Here is a 20,886-nt window from a genome sequence, read left to right as displayed (position 1 = left end):
GCCCAGCCACCAGTTTCAAGGAATCCATCAGTCAGATTAACAAAAGAGCTTATTCCTTCCCAATCGAAATATTTCAGAAGCCAAACCAAGCTCTGTTCTCAACCCCCAACTGACGCAAGGAGCTGTCCATTCCAGCACCAGAGGGTGGGGAGAGAGGAAAAAAGGAACAAATGCCTTACATTGGATTCAACAGAGGAGGAGTATACATGGGGATGTAATCCAGGTGCGCCCGTACATCGAATCGATCAATCATGTTGTTGGTATCCCCCTGCCAAGGCATCCTGCAAGGACACAACACCATTTAAAAAAAAACAACAACACCCAATGTTTATTCTTATCAAGAGCTGCTGGCTGGGGGATTCTGGGAGTTGAAGTCCACACAGCTCCAAGTTGCCTAGGTTGGAAACACTGTGTCAGGCATATTCCTTTTAGGATCTTTCGCCTGCCACGCTCTCTATTTTACTGGTATTGGATCTGGGTACTTGAGAGACCGCCTGCTGCCAATTACCTCCCACAGACCCATTAGATCTCACAGGGTTGGCCTCCTCCGGGTGCCATCTACCAGCCAATGCCACCTGGCTATTACCCGGGGGAGGGCCTTCTCTGTGGCAGCTCCGGCCCTCTGGAATGAACTCCCCGCAGGGATTCGGACCCTCACCTCTCTCCAGGCCTTCCGAAAAGCCGTCAAAACCTGGCTTTGCCGGCAGGCCTGGGGGGTGAGGAGTTCCCTCCCCTCTCGACATGTATGGTTGTGCGACTGTTGCTGACTTTTATTATTTGTATTTTGTCTTTTTATGTTCCCCCTTTTCCCCCTTGAATTATTCGCCGCCCTGAGTCCTCCCAGAGAAGGGCGGCATACAAATAATAAAATACAAATAATAAAATACAAATAATAAAATACAAATAATAAAATACAAATAATAAAATACAAATAATAAAATACAAATAATAAAATACAAATAATAAAATACAAATAATAAAATACAAATAATAAAATACAAATAATAAAATACAAATAATAAAATACCAATACAAATACTATGCTGTTTCATTAGTGGGGTAATTGGGAGGTGGGGAATAGCAAGGAGCAGAATGTGTTGTCAAAATAAAACATTCTTTTCTAGAAGCCCAAGGTCATCTTTTGTCTCCGCGCCTCTGCACCTGACCGGAAGTGGATGGGTGGAGATGCCAGTGTGGCAATGGAAGATTGTACCATGTGATGGAGTTGTGGGTGTGGGGGGGGCAAGGTCTTGAACTTTCAACTGGGTGGGAACCTCCAAGAAGCTTTCAGATTCGGGTTTCCACAGTGCGTACCAACATGTCTCTCTTATTAAATTGGAACTTTGATGAAAGCTATGCCTTGGACTCTGATTTAATTCTGGATGGTATTTGGAACGTTGACACACTGCTCTACTTTTTCTCGGTCCCAAAATGCAAACTACTCACATATTCACAGGACTTTCAGCTGCAAGAGCCACAGCGGAATCTAAGTGCACCTTACAGGCACGTCCATGGACCTGCAGGAATTGGGCTGGGTCCTTTTTCTGGAAGGAAAGAAACCCCACAGGTGACTTTCCCAAACCAACACTTGATCCAACTCCAACTTACAATAAATAAATAAACATAAGCATAAATATTCCCCTCCCACAGGCGACTATGTTCATGCAGACGTGGCAAAAAAATGCTGACATCATCAGTTCTGCAAAATATTCAACATCAGAAAATTCTGCAGGATCCAATCTGTGTCAGTCACCGGTACCAAAGGTTTAGTCTTGCGAGCTTTCGGATTCGTACTGGAGCCCATCTTCAGGAGAGCCTTCTCTGTGGCTGCTCCGACCCTCTGGAACAAGCTCCCCGTGGAGATTCGAACCCTCACCACCCTCCAGGCCTTCCGCAAAGCCCTTAAAACCTGGCTGTTCCGACAGGCCTGGGGCTAAAGAGCTGTTGCCCCCCGCCTCGAATGGTATGACTGCTGTGTTTTTTTTAAATTATGTATTGTTATGTTCCGTCTTTTTTTACTTCTTGTCTGTACCCCCCTCCCGATTTGAATTGTGAGCCGCCCTGAGTCCCCTTGGGGAAAAGGGCGGCATATAAATGTAATAAAATCAAATCAACTTCTCTCTAGCAAATGTGTGTACTTTGGGCTGTTCTGTGTGTGGCATTTATAGGATGCCACATTGTGTGTCCTTTTTTAGTCGTGACTGACGCAGATTATCCTGGGCCACGTAGATTCGCTCTTCATTTGTCATAAAATTCTGTTCGCAAGAAAAATGTTAACATCTCACGCTCATTTCTTAGAGAGTATTAATTCTGAAAGAGGGAGGTGGTAGACATCAAGGCATTCTCCCAAAACGAACCAAGGAGAGAGACACTCACTATCTTTTCGTAATACTCTCTCCGGCGTTCCGCTCTTTTCTTGTAATCCACCATCATCCCCCGCAGCTTCCGCTCATGTTTTCGAGCTTCGTGCCACATCCTGCTTTTCTCCCGGCTGTTCCACAGGGTGAGGAAAAGAGGCACGTCCAGGCATTAAGGGGGAAGGGGGGAAAAAAGAGGAAGGGGAAATATAACAAAACCTAACATAGCAATTTTTTCACACTGCGTCCCAGCCTCCAACTACCAAAATATTAGTTGATTATTAATCATATCGGATACCACATTGGACCCTGAATGCCTGGCAAAAATGACAAAGTAAAACCATATAGATCAGTGTTTCTCAACCTTGGCAACTTGAAGATGTCTGGACTTCAACTCCCATTCGCTAGCTGGGGAATTCTGGGAGTTGAAGTCCAGACATCTTCAAGTTGCCAAGGTTGAGAAACACTGATCTAGAGCAGGGATGTCAAATGCAAGGCCCGCGGGCCGGATCCAGCCTGCGGGATGCTTAAATCTGGCCCGTGGGCCAGCCTGGAAATAGCCCCTGCATGGCCCGTTTTCGGCCTGGATGACTGAGGCAACAAAGAATCTGTTTAGAGTTAGCCTAGCAAAGAGGAGTTAAAGCTCAAATGATAGAGGATATTATCTTTTTTACTTTTAAGTTTATTTTAGAATATTTTTGTTAAAAATTTATACCCTGCATTGGTTCTGGGAAGCCGGGGGAGGGAAGGTTGGGAGGGGTGGGGTTTGGGTGGGGAGGGGGAGGAAAACACATGGATGTGCGCAGTGCACGCGTCTTAGCGTCCAGCGACGCCTCCGTGATGGTCCAGCTGCTCGGCGGAGCATCACGCAGGCACTGTACGCGACGTGGACTTTAAAGACAGGTAAGGAGCACGGGTGGGCAGGCAGTATCCGGTGCTCCAGGCAGGCTCCGGTACGCCCATACCGGGGTGTACCGCCTGCAACCCACCACTGGTTCTTATGCAGGCCTTGCTTCCTTCCAGTTTCTACCATCCCTTGAAGACAGATCAGTTCCAGAATCTCTGGATACCTGATTTTACCAAACCATTTGGTAATGTCAAGACAGGATAAAATGAATTGCCTTGAGCAGATTCCACTTGTTGAAAGTCATATATGGGAATTCTTTCACTTGCCTTTTCCTAGAATTAGGTAGATAAATTTACTCCATGTTAAAAAAAAATAACCCAACAATTTTAAGATAGGTCACATACTGCAAACTAAAAAAATGAACTGAGAAATTAGGAAGTACTGCAGTAAAAAAAAAGCTTTGGAGATAAATAAAAGAAGAGATGGGGATCTGGCACACACAAAGGATACTCACTGAGAGCAGGACCTTGAGAGAAGTCAAAATGGATGCTCTCCTTTTCTCCAAGCACAGTGAATTAAGGGGTTTTTTCCCCCTCTATGAAAGGAGAGCCCTAAATAAATAGGAAGTCAAAAAATGTAAACGCTATAATTTTTTAAAAATCTTAAATGTTAAATAGCTCGCAATTTAGCTGAGGGACAGGCAGTTTTTCTCCCGAGGATTTTAGGCAGACATACAAAGAGTATCACCAAATGTTATTGCAGGTATGGGAATTCTTTCTTTTTAATAGAAATTTTATTCAAAATTACAATTGCAACAATCAAAGGTAATGCAAGGGTGATTCTTCAATTGTTTTCCTCTCAGGAAAACCCTCCCCACTTTTAAAAATTATAGAGGACCCCAAAAAGAACTTTGGGTTCTATAACTTACATTGACTGATATTTATCACATTATACATTAAAATGGACACATTCCCTGCCACTACTGCTTCGCACAATTATCGGATATGCTTCTAATACTGCATTATTTTTCAACGTAGGCTGGCAAATAATTTTGAGGATCCCTGAATCCTGAGGCCTTCCAGGGCTCCTCAGATCACACTTTAAGAAACAATACAACGGACCCAGCGATCCTCACCATTAAGCAAAACATTTTCTATGCACGTATAAAGAAAATAGTACTGGCAATAAATAGCAATAGCACTTAGACTCATGGAGGTAGTCCTCAAATTACAACAGTTTGTTCAATAACCTCTCAAAAGTTTACAACAGGACTGAAAAAAGTGACTTGTGGCCATTTTTCAGACTTATGACCACTGCAGCATTTCCAAAGTCATATGATCAAAATTCAGGCACTTGGCAACTGACTCATTTATGACAGCTGCAGGCCACATCTTGATAGCTGCAGTGTCCTGGAGTCGTGCAAACCCCTTTTGAGACCTTCTGACAAGCAAAATCACTGTGGAAGCCAGACTCACCTAACAATTGTGTTACTAAATTAACAACTGCAGTGATTCATTAACAACTGCAGTGATTCATTTAATAACGGTGACAAGCAAGATTGAAAAATGGGGTAAAATTCGCTTAACAAACATCTTACTTAGCAACAAGAATTCAGGGTTCAATTGTGCTGGTGGACTACCTGTATACCACTTCAAAGTGCTTTAGAGCGCTAAGTGGTTTAGAAAGTAAGCATATTGCTCCCAACAATCTGGGTCCTCGTTTTACCAACCTCGGAAGGAATGAAGGTGACAAAGCTAACACAATCCTTGGTTGTCTAAACAGAGGCATAAAATCAAAATCACGTGAAGTTGCTTTATAAAGCTTTAGTAAGGCCACATCTGGAATACCGCATCCAGTTTCGGTCACCACATTACAAAAAAAGAGGTTGAGACTCTAGAAAAAGTGCAGAGAAGAGCAACCAAGATGATTAGGGGACTGGAGACTAAAATGGTTGCAAGATTTGGCTAGTCTAGAGGGGAAAAAGGACTAGGGGGACATGATAGCAGTATTCCAATATTTGAGGGGCTGCCACAAAAAAGAGAGGGGAATCAACCTATTCTCCAAAACGCCTGAAGGCAGGACAAAAAAACAATGGATGGAAGCTATTGATGGAATTAAGGAGGAGTTCACTGACAGTGAGGAAAATTAACCAGTGGAACAGCTTGCCTCCAGATGTTGTGGCTGCTCCATCACTGGGGGTTTTGAAGAAAAGATTTGGACAGCCACTTGTCTCAGGGTCTCCTACTTGAGCATGGGGCTGGACTAGAAAACCTCCAAGGTCCCTTCCAGCTCTATTCTCATTGATTGATTGGAAGGGGAAAAAATGAGATCTGACTAAGGATAAAAAAAGGGGAAGGACTGTTCCACCCCTAACAGAAAACACTTCAATAATCCTTTAAGGATCTCTACAGCTTCTCTACTTCAGCAGTCAGAGAAAACATTGCCACTCATTTACAAAAAGGGGTGCTAGTCCTCAAGATTCTTGCAGCTCCCCCCCCCTCCTCCTCCTTTCCAATTCCAGAAGATAAATGGGGCTCGTTGTTAACCGGGGACATGAGGCATTTTTTAGGGGAAGGGGAGACCTCTGGTTATAAAAGCGGGGGATTCTACGGAACCCTCACTCGCCTGTCCCCGAAAGAGAGACTCGCGGAGGCGACGGCCTCTCAGGCCGAGAGAAACCGTGCCAAGAGGGCTGTCAGACCCTCCAGGCGGCTTCTCCGCCCCCCCCTCCACCCCCGTCCTCCGGCTCCGAAACGGCCTCTCCCCGGCCGCCGACTGCCCTCGCCCGCTTAAAGGACAGGAGAGACCCCTCCTCACCCTGCGCCAAAGTCGCAGCTCCTTTCCCCCGGAAGCGGAAATGACTCGTTTCTATAGAGTAGCAACCGGGGGAGGAGAAAGAAGGCGCAACAGTCGGATCTCCCTGCGGCCCTCGGATTGGTCAAAGCAGGGTCCCGTGACCGCGAGGGTCTCAGCCAATCACAGCTCGAGTTAAGCTCCCTTCGCAATTGATAGCGCAGGTCAGAAGCCAACGAGCGGCGGCGGGGCTTGTACAGGTTCAGAGACGCGCAGGCGCAGAAAGCGTCCTGCGGATGACGGGTTCGAATCCCGAGCGCCGCCTGTGGAGACGCGTGGCTGTTGGCTGAATTGTGGATTTGAATCATTCATTTGTCTGAAACCATGTCAGGTGTTGCCACCTGTTGCTTTCCCAGTGTGTTAAGTCAAGCATGGCAACATTAAGATGTGTAGACTTCAACTCCCAGAATTCCCCAGCCTGGGGAATTTCCCAGAATTCCCCCAACTCCCCATCAGAAGTTTTGTGATCTCCAAAATGTAAAATTACAACCTTGGAGCTACAGATACAAGTAGTCCTTGACTTATCAGTTCATTTAGTGACCGAAGTCACTGAGCAAAGGGACTTATGACCATTTTTCACACTTGCGACCATTGCGGCATCCCCGTGGTCACACAATTAAAATTCGAATGCTTGGCGATGGACTCATATTATGACGGCCGCCATGTCCCGGGGTCACACAATCCACTTTTGCGACCAGATTGGGGCACCAGGTTCACTTAACGACCCGTATTACTAACTTAACAAGCGTCGTGATTCATATAACAACTGTGGCAAGAAATCTCACTTGATGTTCTTGTTTAGCAGCAGGTATTTTGGCCTCAGTTGTGGCCATAAGTCGGGGACTTACCTGGCGTTCCCTATATAACAAAAAAAAACAATTCTGCGCGCCAACCGTCATCTAAAAAAAAAAGATTGCTTCCACCCAAAAATAAAACACCCTGTTTTGAAAAGAGGGAAGAAAGATCGCTAAGAATACAGAAAGAATAATCGCACACAGAAGTCGCCAGATAAAATCTTTGTAATTTCTCCAGGTAATAAGCATCTCAAAAACACAAAAATTTAAACTTTTTTTTTGAAAAACTATTGTTAAGAGAGATTAGCTTGGTGGCTCAACCCCATATGAAAAGAGTTTAATGGATACAAGTTCATCCTCGATTTACGACACCAGGGGGACCAGTTTGTTAAGTGAGTCGCAGCCGATTTTACGACTTTTTTGTCACGGTTGTTAAGTGAAACAGTGCCATCTTTTAAGTGAATCTGGCTTTCCACTAGTGAGTTTGCTTGTCAGAATCCAGCTGGGAAGGTTGCAAATAGCGATTCCATAACTATGGCCTTACTCCCAAGTCGACCCCTGTTCTTCAGCTGTTTTCGGGCAGCTCTGCACATGCGCACACTGGGAACAGGCCCCAGTTGTTCTTCTGCCCCACTGATGTCTGACTCTGAAGGCAGCTGATAACCGGCATACGGCTCTGGCCCCCTCTCTGCCTCCGACACAGAGCCCTCATCAGAGCCTTCCCCAGACTCCAGGACTGGCCCATCTTCCTCTCCATCCTCCTCACTGTCCGAATCTGCTGCCAGCTCTTCTGGCAGGCCAACACCACTGGCAAGCATTGGCTCGTGATCGTTCAAAATTTAAAATTCAGAGTCTTGGCAATGGGCATATGCAGGGAGTCCTTAATTTTACAACAGTTCTTTGAGCGACTGTTCAAGTTACGACGGCACTGGAAAAAGTGATGTTATGGACCATTTTTCACACTCAACGACCATTGCAGCCTCCCCGTGGCCACGTGATCAAAATTCAGACGCTCGGCAATTGGTTCATACTTACGACAGTTGCAGTGTCTCAAGGTCATACAATTCCCCTTCTGATCAGCCAAGTCAATGGGGAAGTCAGATTCCCTTACAATGCCCCAACAAATGCAGGGATTCGCTTAACAGCCGTGGCAAACAAAGTTCATTAAAATGGGGCAAAACTCATCTGTCTTCCTTAGCGACAGAAACTTTGGGCTCAACTGTGTGGTCGTAAAGCCGAGGACTACCCATGCCCCCAGGATTCTTGGAAGTAAGTTAAGGCACAATGGAATATTGTCTCCTGCGTTTTGATGATGATATTCAGCCCCAATTTATGGTGAACTGAAGTCCTCTGTGTGGATATCAGGAACCAGCCCTTATAACCAAGGATGTTGTGATGGCAAGCTCGGACAGGCCCCCATATGCGTGTCCTAGTGTCCCCCTAGTTACATCTGGCCATATGTTTAGGCAAAGGCGTCCAGGAAAGTCGCAATAAGTCACCTACATCATGACTTCATCGGTGCGATTACATCATGACGAACATATAATGCCACTTCCCTCCAAGAGCTGTGGTGGTGCGGGAGTTAGGATGCCCTATTGCAGGCTAAATTCTGCTGACTGCCGGCGGACTGCAGTTTGGCAGTTTGATTCTCACCGGCTCAAGGTTGACTCAGCCTTCCATCCTTCCGAGGTGGGTCAACTGAGGACCCGGATTGTTGGGGGGGGGGGGCAATAGGCTGACTCTGTAAACGACTTGGAGAGGGCTGTAAAAGCACTCTAAAGCGGTATATAAGTCTAAGCACTATTGCTATAGTGGCTGTGATGCCGTAATGGTTAGAATGCAGCCCTGTAGGAAAACTCTGCCCACTGCCAGGAGTTCGATCCTAACCGACTCAAGGTGGGGACTCGGACGTCTATCCTTCCACGGTCGGTAAAATGAGGACCTGGATTGTTGGGGAGGGGGATATGCTGACTCTGTAAACCGCTTAGAGAAGGCTGTAAAGCACCGTGAAGCGGTATATAAGTCTAAATGCTATTACTATTGTTGAAGTTGATTGGCTGTTGCAATAGGAGCCCTTGTGGGATAGTGGTTAGAACAGTGTTTCTCAACCTTGGCAACTTGAAGATGTCTGGACTTCAACTCCCAGAATTCTGGGAGTTGAAGTCCAGACATCTTCAAGTAGCCAAGGTTGAGAAACACTGGGTTAGAATGTGGTATTGCAGGCTGACTCTGCCCACAGTCTGGAGTTCAAATCTCACTGGCTCAAGTTTGACTCAGCCTTCCGTCCTTCCGAGGTGGATCAAAGGAGGACCCAGATTGTTGGGGGGCAAGAGGATGACTCTGTAAACCGCTTAGAGAGGGCTGTAAAGCACTGTGAAGCGGTATATAAGTCTAAGTGCTATTGCTATTATGCCATGTGTGCGGAAACTGTTAAAAGAGGCCAAACCCCCAAAATATTCAACAAGTGATTTGGATTAACTGTCCTGGGGGTATGGAGGGGGGGGAACCCCATAATTTGTGCATGGCTCAAAGGCACTTTACATGGTTTTTTTTGTTCATATGTGGGTGTACACACATTTTAAGAAATAGCTCAGTGACTGATACACACATTGCATGAAAAAAAGTGGCGTGCATAACTGATCCTCAGTCGTGTTTTGACATCACGCTAAGCCCTAAAATACAGGTAGCCTTCAACTTACGACCGCGTTTCACTTAATGACCGTTGCAGCATCCCAGTGGTCACATGACCAAAATTCAGACGCTTGGCAACTGACTCATATTTATGCCCGTCGCACTGTCCCCGGGAGTCACGTGATCCCCTTTTCCGACCTTCCGACAAGCCAAGTCAAGGGGGAGGGGGGGGGAGAGCCACGTTCACTTAACAACCGTGTGACTAACTTAACAACCGCAGGGATTCACTTAACGGCGGCGGCAAGGAAGGATCATAAAATGGGGCAAAACTGACGTAAGAAACGTCTCCCTTTCAGCCACAGACCTTTGGGGGCTCAGTTGGGGTCGTAAGTCGAGGACTACCTGTATTATTTTTCAACCTAGGTTCGCGCATCACGCTAAGCCCAACGCCAGGAAACCATCCTGCAGCTTCGTGGGAATTCGAAAACCCATCCAGTTCTCACTGCTCAGAGTTTACGCGCTGCGAGAATCAAGGAAAACAGGAAGCACGCGCAGAGAATCTTTCCCGCCTAAGGATGCAATTTCTCTTCTGTTATCCCGCGATGAACGCCATCTTTTTCCATGTTTTTTTCACGTCATCTTCTCCCAGAGAGGGCCGTCCCGCAGAGATTACTACCAGGTTTTTCCTTCCTCCGGTTGTCAGCGAGAAATAAATCTTTTGTTGGTTCCTCCCAAAATGGAGAGACTAGGGCCCTTCTGTCACGCGTCTGCGGGGTTCTCCATTTCTAGATCTCCTTCCTCCTCTTTGTACTGGCTGGGGAACATGCTGCTTCCCACCAAGGCCGCCACATCTTCGGGCTCCGAATCCTCGGGCAGCACCAGAGGGATGGTGATGCCCGAATGGACCGAATAAGCATCAAGCAAGAATTCCTGTTCTGGTCTCTCTGCGTAGTTCGTAGCAGAGGGCAGAACCACGTCGCTCAAGCTGGGGCCGCTGTAAGGTGAAAATCCGGAAAACCGACCAAATTCCTCATAGAGATCCGGTAGCATGATACGTTCCATGCTGGGCAGGAAACCCCGGTCTTCCGGGGAGGATAAGGAGAAGTCTGGAAAAAAGAAACGGAACGTGCGAGTAAGATTCGGGGTTTAGCGAAGACAAACCTGTTAATTAAGAATATGACTTTGAACCAGAAAAGGGAAGTACAAAGCCTGTTAGGGATTAACATGGCCCATAAAATACAATACTTGGGAATTTGACTCACGGAGAGATGTTCCTCTATCAAGGTAGATAACTATATGAAATTGCTACAACAGGTATCTAAGGATATGACTAATTGGAGTGGTAAACAACTGTCTTTGATGGGCAGGATTGCGACAGTTAAGACACATGTATTACCGAAATTTTTGTTTCTGTTTCAAACAACACCAACTAAATTGGACAAAAATTTTTTTTAATCTTTGGAGACAATAGTGGCTCGATTTATATGGCAAGGCAAGAAAACACGAATTAAAGCCCAAATGTTGCAAAAACGTAAAGAACTGGGTGGCTTCGGAGTACCCAACTGGGAAGCATATTATAATGCAGCAATTATGACATGGGTGAAGGATTGGGTGACGTTGAGTAGAAGGTGCCTATTGGCTATAGAGGGACATGACCACCTCCGGGGATGGCATGCCTCCCTCCGGCAAGAAAGAGATACCCCCCATAGGTACTTCATGGGACATTACATTCGGAAGATTTTGATGGGGGTCTGGGAAAAGATGAGGAAAAAATACTATCTTAGGGTTCCGTGCTGTTCTACCTATATTACAAGAATCTCCAGCTTGCCTTCACTGGGGAGCAACCAGATAAGGTTCTATAGAACGTAATGGGAGTCAGGCTCACGCCTCTTGCGGCTGCCCAAAGATTCAAGGCTAGTTCCCTGCTTGACCCCTCCTTCCAATCTGGCTGGGAGTTTCCCAACATCTCTCCGGCCCATGAGTTTGACTCTTCCTAGGGATCGTGAAGCCCTTCGAGTCAACCCTGGAGGAAGGTCTTCAGATGGTTCCAAGGCAGTCTTTCCCAACCTTGGCCCCTTCCCGAAGTATAGGCATCAACTCCCAGAGTTCTCATCCACGGCTATGTTGACTAGGGAATTCTGGGATCTGAAGTCCATGAAAAGGCTCATGGTTAGGAGACAGCGTTTTTTTTCTAGTGTGGGGCTGAGAAGACAGGGGGTTATCGCATTCTGACCTGCTGAAGGAGTCAAGTTGAAATGGTCCAGATAGTCAGGCTTCTTCTTCTTCCGTTTTGCTTCAATCCCATGAGGATCTGGAAAAGCAAAGAGGACGTTAACACCTGGCCACCAAGGTCAGGTTTCCCCAGGTGTGCCCCAACCCCGCCGACTCAGATCTAGGAACGCCTTCATGGCAAGAATAAACATTCTTGGGAGTACGCAAGAAGAAAAATCAATTAAAAGACGGAGGAAGGAGACCATCAAGCTTGGAATGACACTATATAGCAGTAGACTTATATACTGCTTCATAGGCCTTTCAGGCCTCTCTAAGCGGTTTACAGAGAGTCAGCATATTGCCCCCAACAATCTGGGTCCTCATTTTACCCACCTTAGAAGGATGGAAGGCTGAGTCAATCCTGAGCCGGTGAGATTTGAACCGCTGACCTGCTGATCTAGCAGTAGCCTGCAGTGCTGCATTTAACCACTGCGCCACCTTGGCTCTTACTAAATGTTATCATTCCAAGAAATGCAGCCATTTCAAAGCAGAACTCCGAGGCAGGTTGATTCCTCGAAGAACAAGTTCGGAGACTACAAGTGGTCCAGAATGCAGCCGCGCGAGCGATATTGGGTGTATCAAGATACACCCATGTTACACCTATCCTCCGCGAGCTGCACGGTCTACAAGAATCCGGCCAACTGATGGTTAAGGGAAATGAGCGGAGGATAAGCGAAGCATTCAAGGTAGGCTGGATTTATATATTTTGTGGACTCGTGGGGACTCGTGAGTGATGACATATTTGACTCCTCCCTCGAGCTCAGCCTGATCATCTCCTACTACAATCCGGTTTCTACCGGCACAATGTTGCACTGCTTTTACACACCCCACACCCCCAAAGGATACACACCTGGACCAGAAAGTTCTTCCAGGACATCAGGCATACCTTGCTTCCGTTTTTTGTTGACCCGGTATGTATCTGTGTAAAGAAAGAATTATTCATTGATTCTGAGATATCTGACCCAGGGTTCAAACACAGGAAGAGAGGAAAGGTGGCTTAGGCTCTTAAGAGACAGGGAGTCCTCCACTTATGATCACAAGTGGGACTGGAATTTCCATGGTCGTCGTTAAGTGAGTGATGCCGAATTTTGCGACCTTTTCGCCATGGGTCATTGTTCTGACCCCCCACCTTGTCCGTTCAAAAACGAAAGCCAAACAGAACGTTCAAAGGAATGTATTTATCAGTCCCGGCTCTTGCTGGCTGTGAGCCCAAAATAAACACAGATAAATGGTCTGGCAAAAGTCCTCACTCATAAAGTGCTACAAAACAGGATTATATAAATCAAGTCACTTATCCAGGTGATTTTCTCGATGGAAAACAGGAGTATATAAATCGAGTCACTTATCCAAGTGCTTTTCTCGATGATTGCACACGAACGGAGAACGTTGACTCGAACAGAAACGAAACGTTGACTTCTGCAACCAGGGCGTGGCACCATCAGTCTTTTATCCACAGGAGGAGATCCTAACGAGCAACAGCTGCTCGTTATCATCCCCTGTGAGTCCTCAATTGCTCCTTACGTCGGTCAGCCCTTCTCCTGCGTGCATCCCGAAACAACTCACAGGAGGTTTCTGTGTCAGCCTCTCTCACTGATCCAAGGCTCAGTCTTTACCTGGGAACCAACTAGTCTCTCTGAGCCCTGCTCGGAGTCAGAACCCTGTCCAGGGTCCTCCGCCTCCTCCAGGCCTGACTCATAGGGCCCCTCGCTGTCAGAGTCTGATAGCAACTCCCAAAGCTCCTTCCGAGCCACAACAGGTCATCAAGAGAATCATATGGTCATTAAGTAAATCTGGGTTTCCCCGTTGTCTTTGCTTATCGGAGACCAGCTGGGAAGGTTGCAGATCACATGACCCTGGGATGCTGCCACCATCATAAATAGAGTGCAAATAGATGCTGGATAGCCATTTGTCTGAAACGGTATACGGTTTCCTGCCTAGGCAGGGGGTTGGACTAGAAGACCTCCAAGGTCCCTTCCAACTCTGCTACTGTATTGTATTATAGAGGCTGGGTTGCCAGGCACTGAATTTTGATCACGTGACCATGGGGAACGCTGTGACGTTCGTAACAGCGCCGACTGGTCTTAAGTCACTTTTTCCAGCGATGTCGTAACTTCCGAACAGTCGCTAAACGAATGGTTGTAAGTCAAGGAGTGCACATATAATCCTTGCCTTAGGACCACAAACGAGCCCAAAACATCCCTCGCTAAGCACGACAATTGTGAAGTGAGTTGTGCCCCATTTTACCACCTTTCTTGCCACTGTTGTTAAGTGGATCATCGCCGTTGCTAAGTTAGTCCCACGGTGGTTAAGTGAATCCGTTTCCCCATTGACTTGGCTTGCCAGGAGGTTGCGAAAAGGGGATCACGAGGCCCTGGCAACCGTCATAAATACGAGCCAGTTGACAAGGCTCCAATATACAATATAGCAGAGTTGGAAGCGACCTTGGAGGTCTTCTAGTCCAACCCCCTGCCTAGGCAGGAAACCCTATACTGTTTCAGACAAATGGCTATCCAACATCTTCTTAAAGACTTCCAGTGTTGGGGCATTCACAACTTTTGGAGGCAACCTTTGTTCCACTGATTGATTGTTCTAAGGAAATTTCTGCTTAGTTCTAAGTTGCTTCTCTCCTTGATTAGTTTCCACCCATTGCTTCTTGTTCTACCCTCAGGTGCCTTGGAAAATAGTTTGACTCCCTCTTCTTTGTGGCAACCCCTGAGATATTGGAAGACTGCTATCATGTCTCCCCTAGTCCTTCTTTTCATTAAACTAGACATACCCAGTTCCTGCAACCGTTCTTCATATGTTTTAGCCTCCAGTCCCCTAATCCTCTTTGTTGCTCTTCTCTGCACTCTTTCTAGAGTCTCCACATCTTTTCTACATCGTGGCAACCAAAACTGGATGCCGTATTCCAAGGGTGACCTTACCAAAGCATTATAAAGTGGTATCAACCCTTTACGTGATCTTGATTCTCTCCCTCTGTTTATGCAGCCTAGAACTGTGTTGGCTTTTTTGGCAGCTGCTGCCCACGGCTGGCTCCTGTTTAAATGCTTGTCCACTAGGACTCCAAATTTTGATGATGTGACAGTATGGACGTAAGTGTGAAAAACGGTCATGTCACTTTTTTGTAACTTCACACCGTCACTAAAGGAATGGTGTAAATAGACAGCTTCTCCATCTCCTGTCTCACCTGTGTCTTTGGGCAGGTAGGTGAAGGGGAACGGTTCGCTGGAAACGCTGTCCGTCAAGCGACGCAGGTACACCTCCACTTCCACAGGCTCCAGGATGTCCAGGTGTTGGTAAGGGGGGGTCTTGAAGACGATGGCGATCTGCCGATGGACATCCGCTTGGGAAAAATCAGCTTTGCCCTCCCAAGCATCTTTCCGGAAAACGACGGAAATGTCTTCTGCCAAGTAAAGAGGGTGAAGCAACGATTAGGAGGGTTGGGAACCAAATTCAAGGAATCTAAATTCTCCAGCCTGGGCAGAAATTTTGGAAGCTAGGCAGTGGAAGAGGCTAGAGATGGAGAGAAACGCCTAGATTGAACAGCCAAAAAATAGATGCAGACAGAATCAAAGATCCGAGAGAGGAATATGGGAGACAAGTTTAAAAAAAAATGCATAGCAATTAAAATATTGAAGCGGGCAAGAAACGATGGAGAGATTATTTCTTTTTATTGTTATTGTTCTGATTTGCTTTTCTTTCTTTCTTTTTTCTCTCTCTCCCCCCCCCCCCTCTTTCCTTTTTTAGGTAGGTGACACGAATAGAAGTTAGGTAGGATAGAAAGAAAACATCTTTTAATAAAGGGTGACACAGCTAAAAGTCAGGATAAGAGATGGGAATAGGAGAAAGGGGGAATGTTAATTTATACATTTTAATACAATAAAATAAGAGCAATAACAAGAGAAAACATGGAACAGTTGAATAATGACAGATGCAAATGAACATGGTTGTGTATTACTATTAGAAATATATAAGTTGGTTGAATGTAATAATTTAATAATAAAAAATGTAATAATTTAATAATAAAAAATGTAATAATTTAATAAAGAAAATGTAATAATTTAATAAAGAAAATGTAATAATTTAACAATGAAAATGTAATAATTTAATAATGAAAATGTAATAATTTAATAATAAAATGTAATAACTTAATAATAAAAATATGATTAATTTTATTAGTTTTATTTGTATTATAAAAAGAGCCGAGGTGGCGCAGTGGTTAGGGTGCAGTACTGCAGGCCACTTCAGCTGACTGTTATCTGCAGTTCAGCGGTTCTAATCTCACCGGCTCAAGGTTGACTCAGCCTTCCATCCTTCCGAAATGGGCAAAATGAGGACCCAGACTGTGGGGGTGATATGCTGACTCTGTAAACCACTTAGAGAGGGCTGAAAGCCCTATGAAGCGGTATATAAGTCTAACTGCTATTGCTATTGCTAGATTCATTAAAGAATCTTTATTAAAGATTCGTTAAATAACTTCCAAAGTTGTGAATGCCCCTGCAATGGAAGTCTTTAAGAAGATGTTGGATAGTCATTTCTCTGAAGTGGTGTAGGGTTTCCTGCCTAGGCAGGGGGTTGGACTAGAAGACCTCCAAGGTCCCTTCCAACTCTGCTATTGTATTGTAAGAAAGGATGCAAGAAAGGAGGGACAGAATTAAAGGCGAATTGCAAAAATGAAAATATTGTTTATTTATTTTAAAATAATGAAATAGAATTGTTGAATTGCCCCACGGCGAGTTGTCTGAGGCGAGCTGGGCTGCAGCGAGTTGGCCCACTCTGCTTGTGGACTTCAACTCCCAGAATTCCTCAGCCAGCAAAGCCTTGAGGGGAAAGAGCCCTCAATGAGGCTTTCCCTCTGAAGGGGCTTTTGTGTTTTTTTTTCCAAGCTCCAGCTGAGGAATGCTGGGAGTTGAAGTCCACCCATCTTCACCTTCCTCAGCTAGACAAACACTGCTCTAAGCAAACAAACCATGGATTAAACTTCATGGCCTTTAACTATCATCTAAATAGGCTCATTTTTTATGTTTCTGGCTTGTTTTAGAACAGTGTTTCTCAACCTTGGCAACTTGAAGATGTCCGGACTTCAACTCCCAGAATTCCCCAGCCAGCATTCGCTGGCTGGGGAATTCTGGGAGTTGAAGTCCGGACATCTTCAAGTTGCCAAGGTTGAGAAACACTGTTTTAGAACCATATATACCAGGTTCCCACACCCCGTCTAGGCCAGAATCTTTACTACAAAGTAGTTCTCAAACCATTCGTTCAGTGCTGTTTGAAGTTACAGTGGCACCGAGAAATTGACTTACGACCGCTTTCCACACTTGTGACTGTTGCACAACCCCCATGACCACACGATTAAAATTCAGTTAGCAAACGGATTCGCATTTATGACCGCTTCAGCGTCATCATATGATCCCCGTTGGCAACCTGCTGACGAGCAAAATCAATAGGGAAGCGAGATTCACTTAACGGCCGTGTGACTAATTTAACCCCTGTGCTGATTCGCTTAACAACGGCTGCAAGGAAGGTTGTGGAATGGGGCAATATTCACTTAAGGACTGTCTCGTTTCTGGGCGGAAATGTGGTCGTAAGTCTGTACTTATCATTCTGGGCCTAAATAGAACTATAGAGGGGACCTAATTTGATCAAATTAGTAGAATGTAAGTAGAGTGTAAGACCCCTGATGTTCCCCCCACCCCAAGTACCTTTCTGGACTTTGTCGCACAGCAGATAAAATTCTTCGCCGCCAACGCAGGTTCCCTGTTCTTTGTTCATCCGGTAGATTTTGAGCTCCGACGTGTTTGTGGATTCTGTGCAGGCAGAAAGCGAAGGAATTTTTTTTTTAAAAAATCCCCACTTTGCATGAGTAGATGCCTTGCAAATGAAGGAGAATAAATCTATCCCAAGATCATATTGCAGGATCCAATCTGAGTCGGTCACAGGGGAGCAGAGTAGAGTAAAATTGAGTAGAGTAGAATTGAGTAGAATAGAGTAGAGTAGAGTAGAGAATAGAATAGAATAGAATAGAAAAGAAAAGAAAATGGAATGGAATGGAATAGGATAGAATAGAATAGAATAGAATAGAATAGAATAGAAAATAGAATTAGGAATATGAATAGAATAGAATAGAATAGTGAATAGAATTAGAAATAGGAATAGAATAGAATAGTGAATAGAATTAGGAATAGGAATAGAATAGAATAGAATAGAATAGGGAATAGAATTAGGAATAGGAATAGAACAGAATAGAATAGAGAATAGAATTAGGAATAGGAATAGAATAGAATAGGGAATAGGAATAGGAATAGGAATAGGGAATAGAATTAGAAATAGGAATAGAATTAGAAATAGGAATAGAATAGAATAGTGAATAGAATTAGGAATAGGAATAGGAATAGGAATAGGAATAGAACAGATCAGAATAGAATAGAGAATAGAATTAGGAATAGGAATAGGAATAGAATAGAATAGAATAGAATTAGGAATAGGAATAGAATAGAATAGTGAATAGAATTAGAAATAGGAATAGAATAGAATAGGGAATAGAATTAGGAATAGGAATAGAATAGAATAGAATAGAATAGGGAATAGAATTAGGAATAGGAATAGAACAGAATAGAATAGAGAATAGAATTAGGAATAGGAATAGAATAGAATAGGGAATAGGAATAGGAATAGGAATAGGAATAGAACAGATCAGAATAGAGAATAGAATTAGGAATAGGAATAGAATAGAATAGGGAATAGGAATAGGAATAGGGAATAGAATTAGAAATAGGAATAGAATTAGAAATAGGAATAGAATTAGAAATAGGAATAGGAATAGAATAGAATAGAATAGAATTAGGAATAGGAATAGGAATAGGAATAGGAATAGGAATAGAACAGATCAGAATAGAATAGAGAATAGAATTAGGAATAGGAATAGGAATAGAATAGAATAGGGAATAGAATTAGGAATAGGAATAGGAATAGGAATAAATAAGAATAGAATAGAATAGAATAGAATAGAATAGAATAGAATAGAATAGAACTCTTTATTGGCCAAGTGTGATTGGACACACAAGGAATGTGTCTTCGATGCAAATGCTCTCAGTGTACATAAAGAAAAATAAAATAGAAGTCCGAGTTTTTGGACTCGTGCTCCGGGAACATCCATGGAGATTCCCAGTCATCCAGGTGTCTCAAAGGTGCCTTTTGTGAAAAGGCAGCCTTGGACTCTGTTTCTTTTTCCTTTGAGGGAGAAGAAGACATTTCGCTTCTCATCCAAGAAGCTTCCTCACTTCTGCCTGGATGATGTCAAAACAAATCCTTTCATCCCCCCACACTTCCATCTATCCAGAACTGAGGACGCTTCTTGGATGAGAAGCGAAATCTCTTTCCTCAAAGTATAAACAATACAGACTTTTGAAAAAACATCTTTTTCTTCAGCCAAGAAATTAAAAGAGGCTTCCTCCTGGGGAGGAAAGCTATGGCAAATCTAGACAGCAGACTAAAAAGCAGAGACATCACCCTGCCAACAAAAGTGTGTATAGTCAAGGCGATGGTTTTACCAGTTGCAATGGATGGCTGTGAAGTTTGGACCATAAGGGAGGCTGAGCGCCAAAGAATGGAGGCCTTTGAACTCTGGTGCTGGAGAAGACTCCTGCATTGAGTCCCTTGGACTGCAAGGCCATCCAACCGGTCAGTCCTAGAGGAGATCAACCCTGACTGCTCTTTAGAAGGCCAGAGCCTGAAGAGGAAACTCAAAGACTTTGGCCACCTAATGAGAAGAAAGAAGGACTCCCTGGAGAAGAGCCTCATGCTGGGAAAGATGGAGGGCAGAAGAAGAAGGGGACGACAGAGAAGGAGGAGGCTGGATGGAATCACCGAAGCAGTCGGCGTGAGCTTCTATGGACTCCAGAGGATGGTAGAGGACAGGAAGGCCTGGAGGAACATTGTCCATGGGGGGTCGTGATGGGTCGGACAAGACTTCGCAACTAACAACAACATGTGCCCTAAAAGTTTGGGGCCAATGAGCAATTCAGATTGGATCCTGCAGGTGTCTTGTTGCTTGTCAACTCCCCCCATCCACTTCCTCCACCTTTACACACACACACACACACACACACACACACCTCAACCGGACTCCATGTCAGGGAAATGCTGGTTTGCAGAGAACGCTGCACAATTTTCAGTACATGCCCCAAAACGCACCCAGGAGCAACAAAACTGATTCTAATGTCTAGGACAGTGTTTTTCAACCTTGGCAACTTGAAGATGCCTGGACTTCAACTCCCAGAATTCCCCAGCCAGCATTCGCTGGCTGGGGAATTCTGGGAGTTGAAGTCCAGGCATCTTCAAGTTGCCAAGGTTGAAAAACACTGGTCTAGGATGATTTCATGGAGGGACAGGGGAGGACAACCGCCAAAAACATAAAAATAAAATCCCACCACAATTGTGTGACTGACAATGCACAAAGTTTCTTTCTTTCTTTTTTTTTTGGGGGACCACCGGATAACAAATACCATACCAACCTTGGCAGGGTTTTTTTTTTTGTTCCATAACACATTTTTCACTAGAAAGAAAAAGGCTATTTTCACAGCTTGCAGTTCTGTTTTCTATTTTCCGTTTCAAAACCAAATCACTAAAAACAGCCCTTTCTCAGACCACATTTCCTGATGGGTTTTTTTTTTAGAGTGTGTTGTGTGTGTGTGTGTGTGTGTGTGTGTGTGTGTGTGTGTGTGTGTGTAAAGATGGAGGAAGTGGATGGGGGGGTACGTGCAACTCTGCAGGAAACATCAGATTTCCCCCAAAACAATAAATAAGGACACTGCAAACAGCATTGCCTTCCTAACTTCTGGCAACTTCAAAATTTATTTCTAACTTGCCCTTAGTTTTTTCCTTCCTTCCTTCCTTCCTTCCTTCCTTCCTTCCTTCCTTCCTTCCTTTCCACCCCCCTTCCCTCCCTCCTTTTCTTTCCTTCCTTCCTTCCTCTCTCCCTGCTTTCCTTCCCTTACTCCCTCTATCCATCCATCCCTTCCTTTCCTCCCTGCCATCCTTTCCTTATGGCCACTCTTTTCCTTCCTTCCTTCCTTCCTTCCTTCCTTCCTTCCTTCCTTCCACTCTCCTTCCCTTTCCTTACTCCCTCTATCCC

The 20,886-nt window shown here is 44.8% G+C and overlaps 2 protein-coding genes across 3 annotated transcripts in view; both read right to left on the bottom strand.

The window, feature by feature from the left end:
* Positions 1-6,088, bottom strand: part of CLASRP (CLK4 associating serine/arginine rich protein) — a 36,190-nt gene extending 30,102 nt beyond the window's left edge. For both annotated transcript variants that reach the window (XR_015698404.1, XM_087728375.1), the window contains exons 1-5: positions 6,022-6,088; positions 3,719-3,815; positions 2,377-2,491; positions 1,447-1,544; positions 180-281 (exon numbers count right to left, since the gene is read on the bottom strand). Coding sequence is in view for 1 of the 2 variants with exons in the window: in XM_087728375.1 (XP_087584501.1) it covers positions 180-281; positions 1,447-1,544; positions 2,377-2,475 (299 nt within the window). In the remaining variant the exon portion in view is untranslated. The remainder of the gene's footprint in view (positions 1-179; positions 282-1,446; positions 1,545-2,376; positions 2,492-3,718; positions 3,816-6,021) is intronic.
* Positions 6,089-9,002: 2,914 nt separating this feature from the next.
* RELB (RELB proto-oncogene, NF-kB subunit) overlaps positions 9,003-20,886 on the bottom strand; it is a 19,165-nt gene continuing 7,281 nt past the window's right edge. Inside the window, exons 6-10 of the mRNA XM_087727954.1 lie at positions 17,456-17,560; positions 14,941-15,156; positions 12,604-12,672; positions 11,716-11,793; positions 9,003-10,588 (exon numbers count right to left, since the gene is read on the bottom strand). Of these exons, the coding sequence (XP_087584080.1) occupies positions 10,242-10,588; positions 11,716-11,793; positions 12,604-12,672; positions 14,941-15,156; positions 17,456-17,560 (815 nt within the window). The 3' untranslated portion in view covers positions 9,003-10,241. The remainder of the gene's footprint in view (positions 10,589-11,715; positions 11,794-12,603; positions 12,673-14,940; positions 15,157-17,455; positions 17,561-20,886) is intronic.

Source organism: Thamnophis sirtalis, unplaced genomic scaffold (genome assembly GCF_051295495.1).
Source record: "Thamnophis sirtalis isolate CommonGarterSnake01/CBP01778 unplaced genomic scaffold, rThaSir2_p1.2 scaffold_13, whole genome shotgun sequence".
NCBI classification, from domain to species: domain Eukaryota; kingdom Metazoa; phylum Chordata; class Lepidosauria; order Squamata; family Natricidae; genus Thamnophis; species Thamnophis sirtalis.
This window is presented reverse-complemented; position numbering and strand designations above follow the sequence as displayed.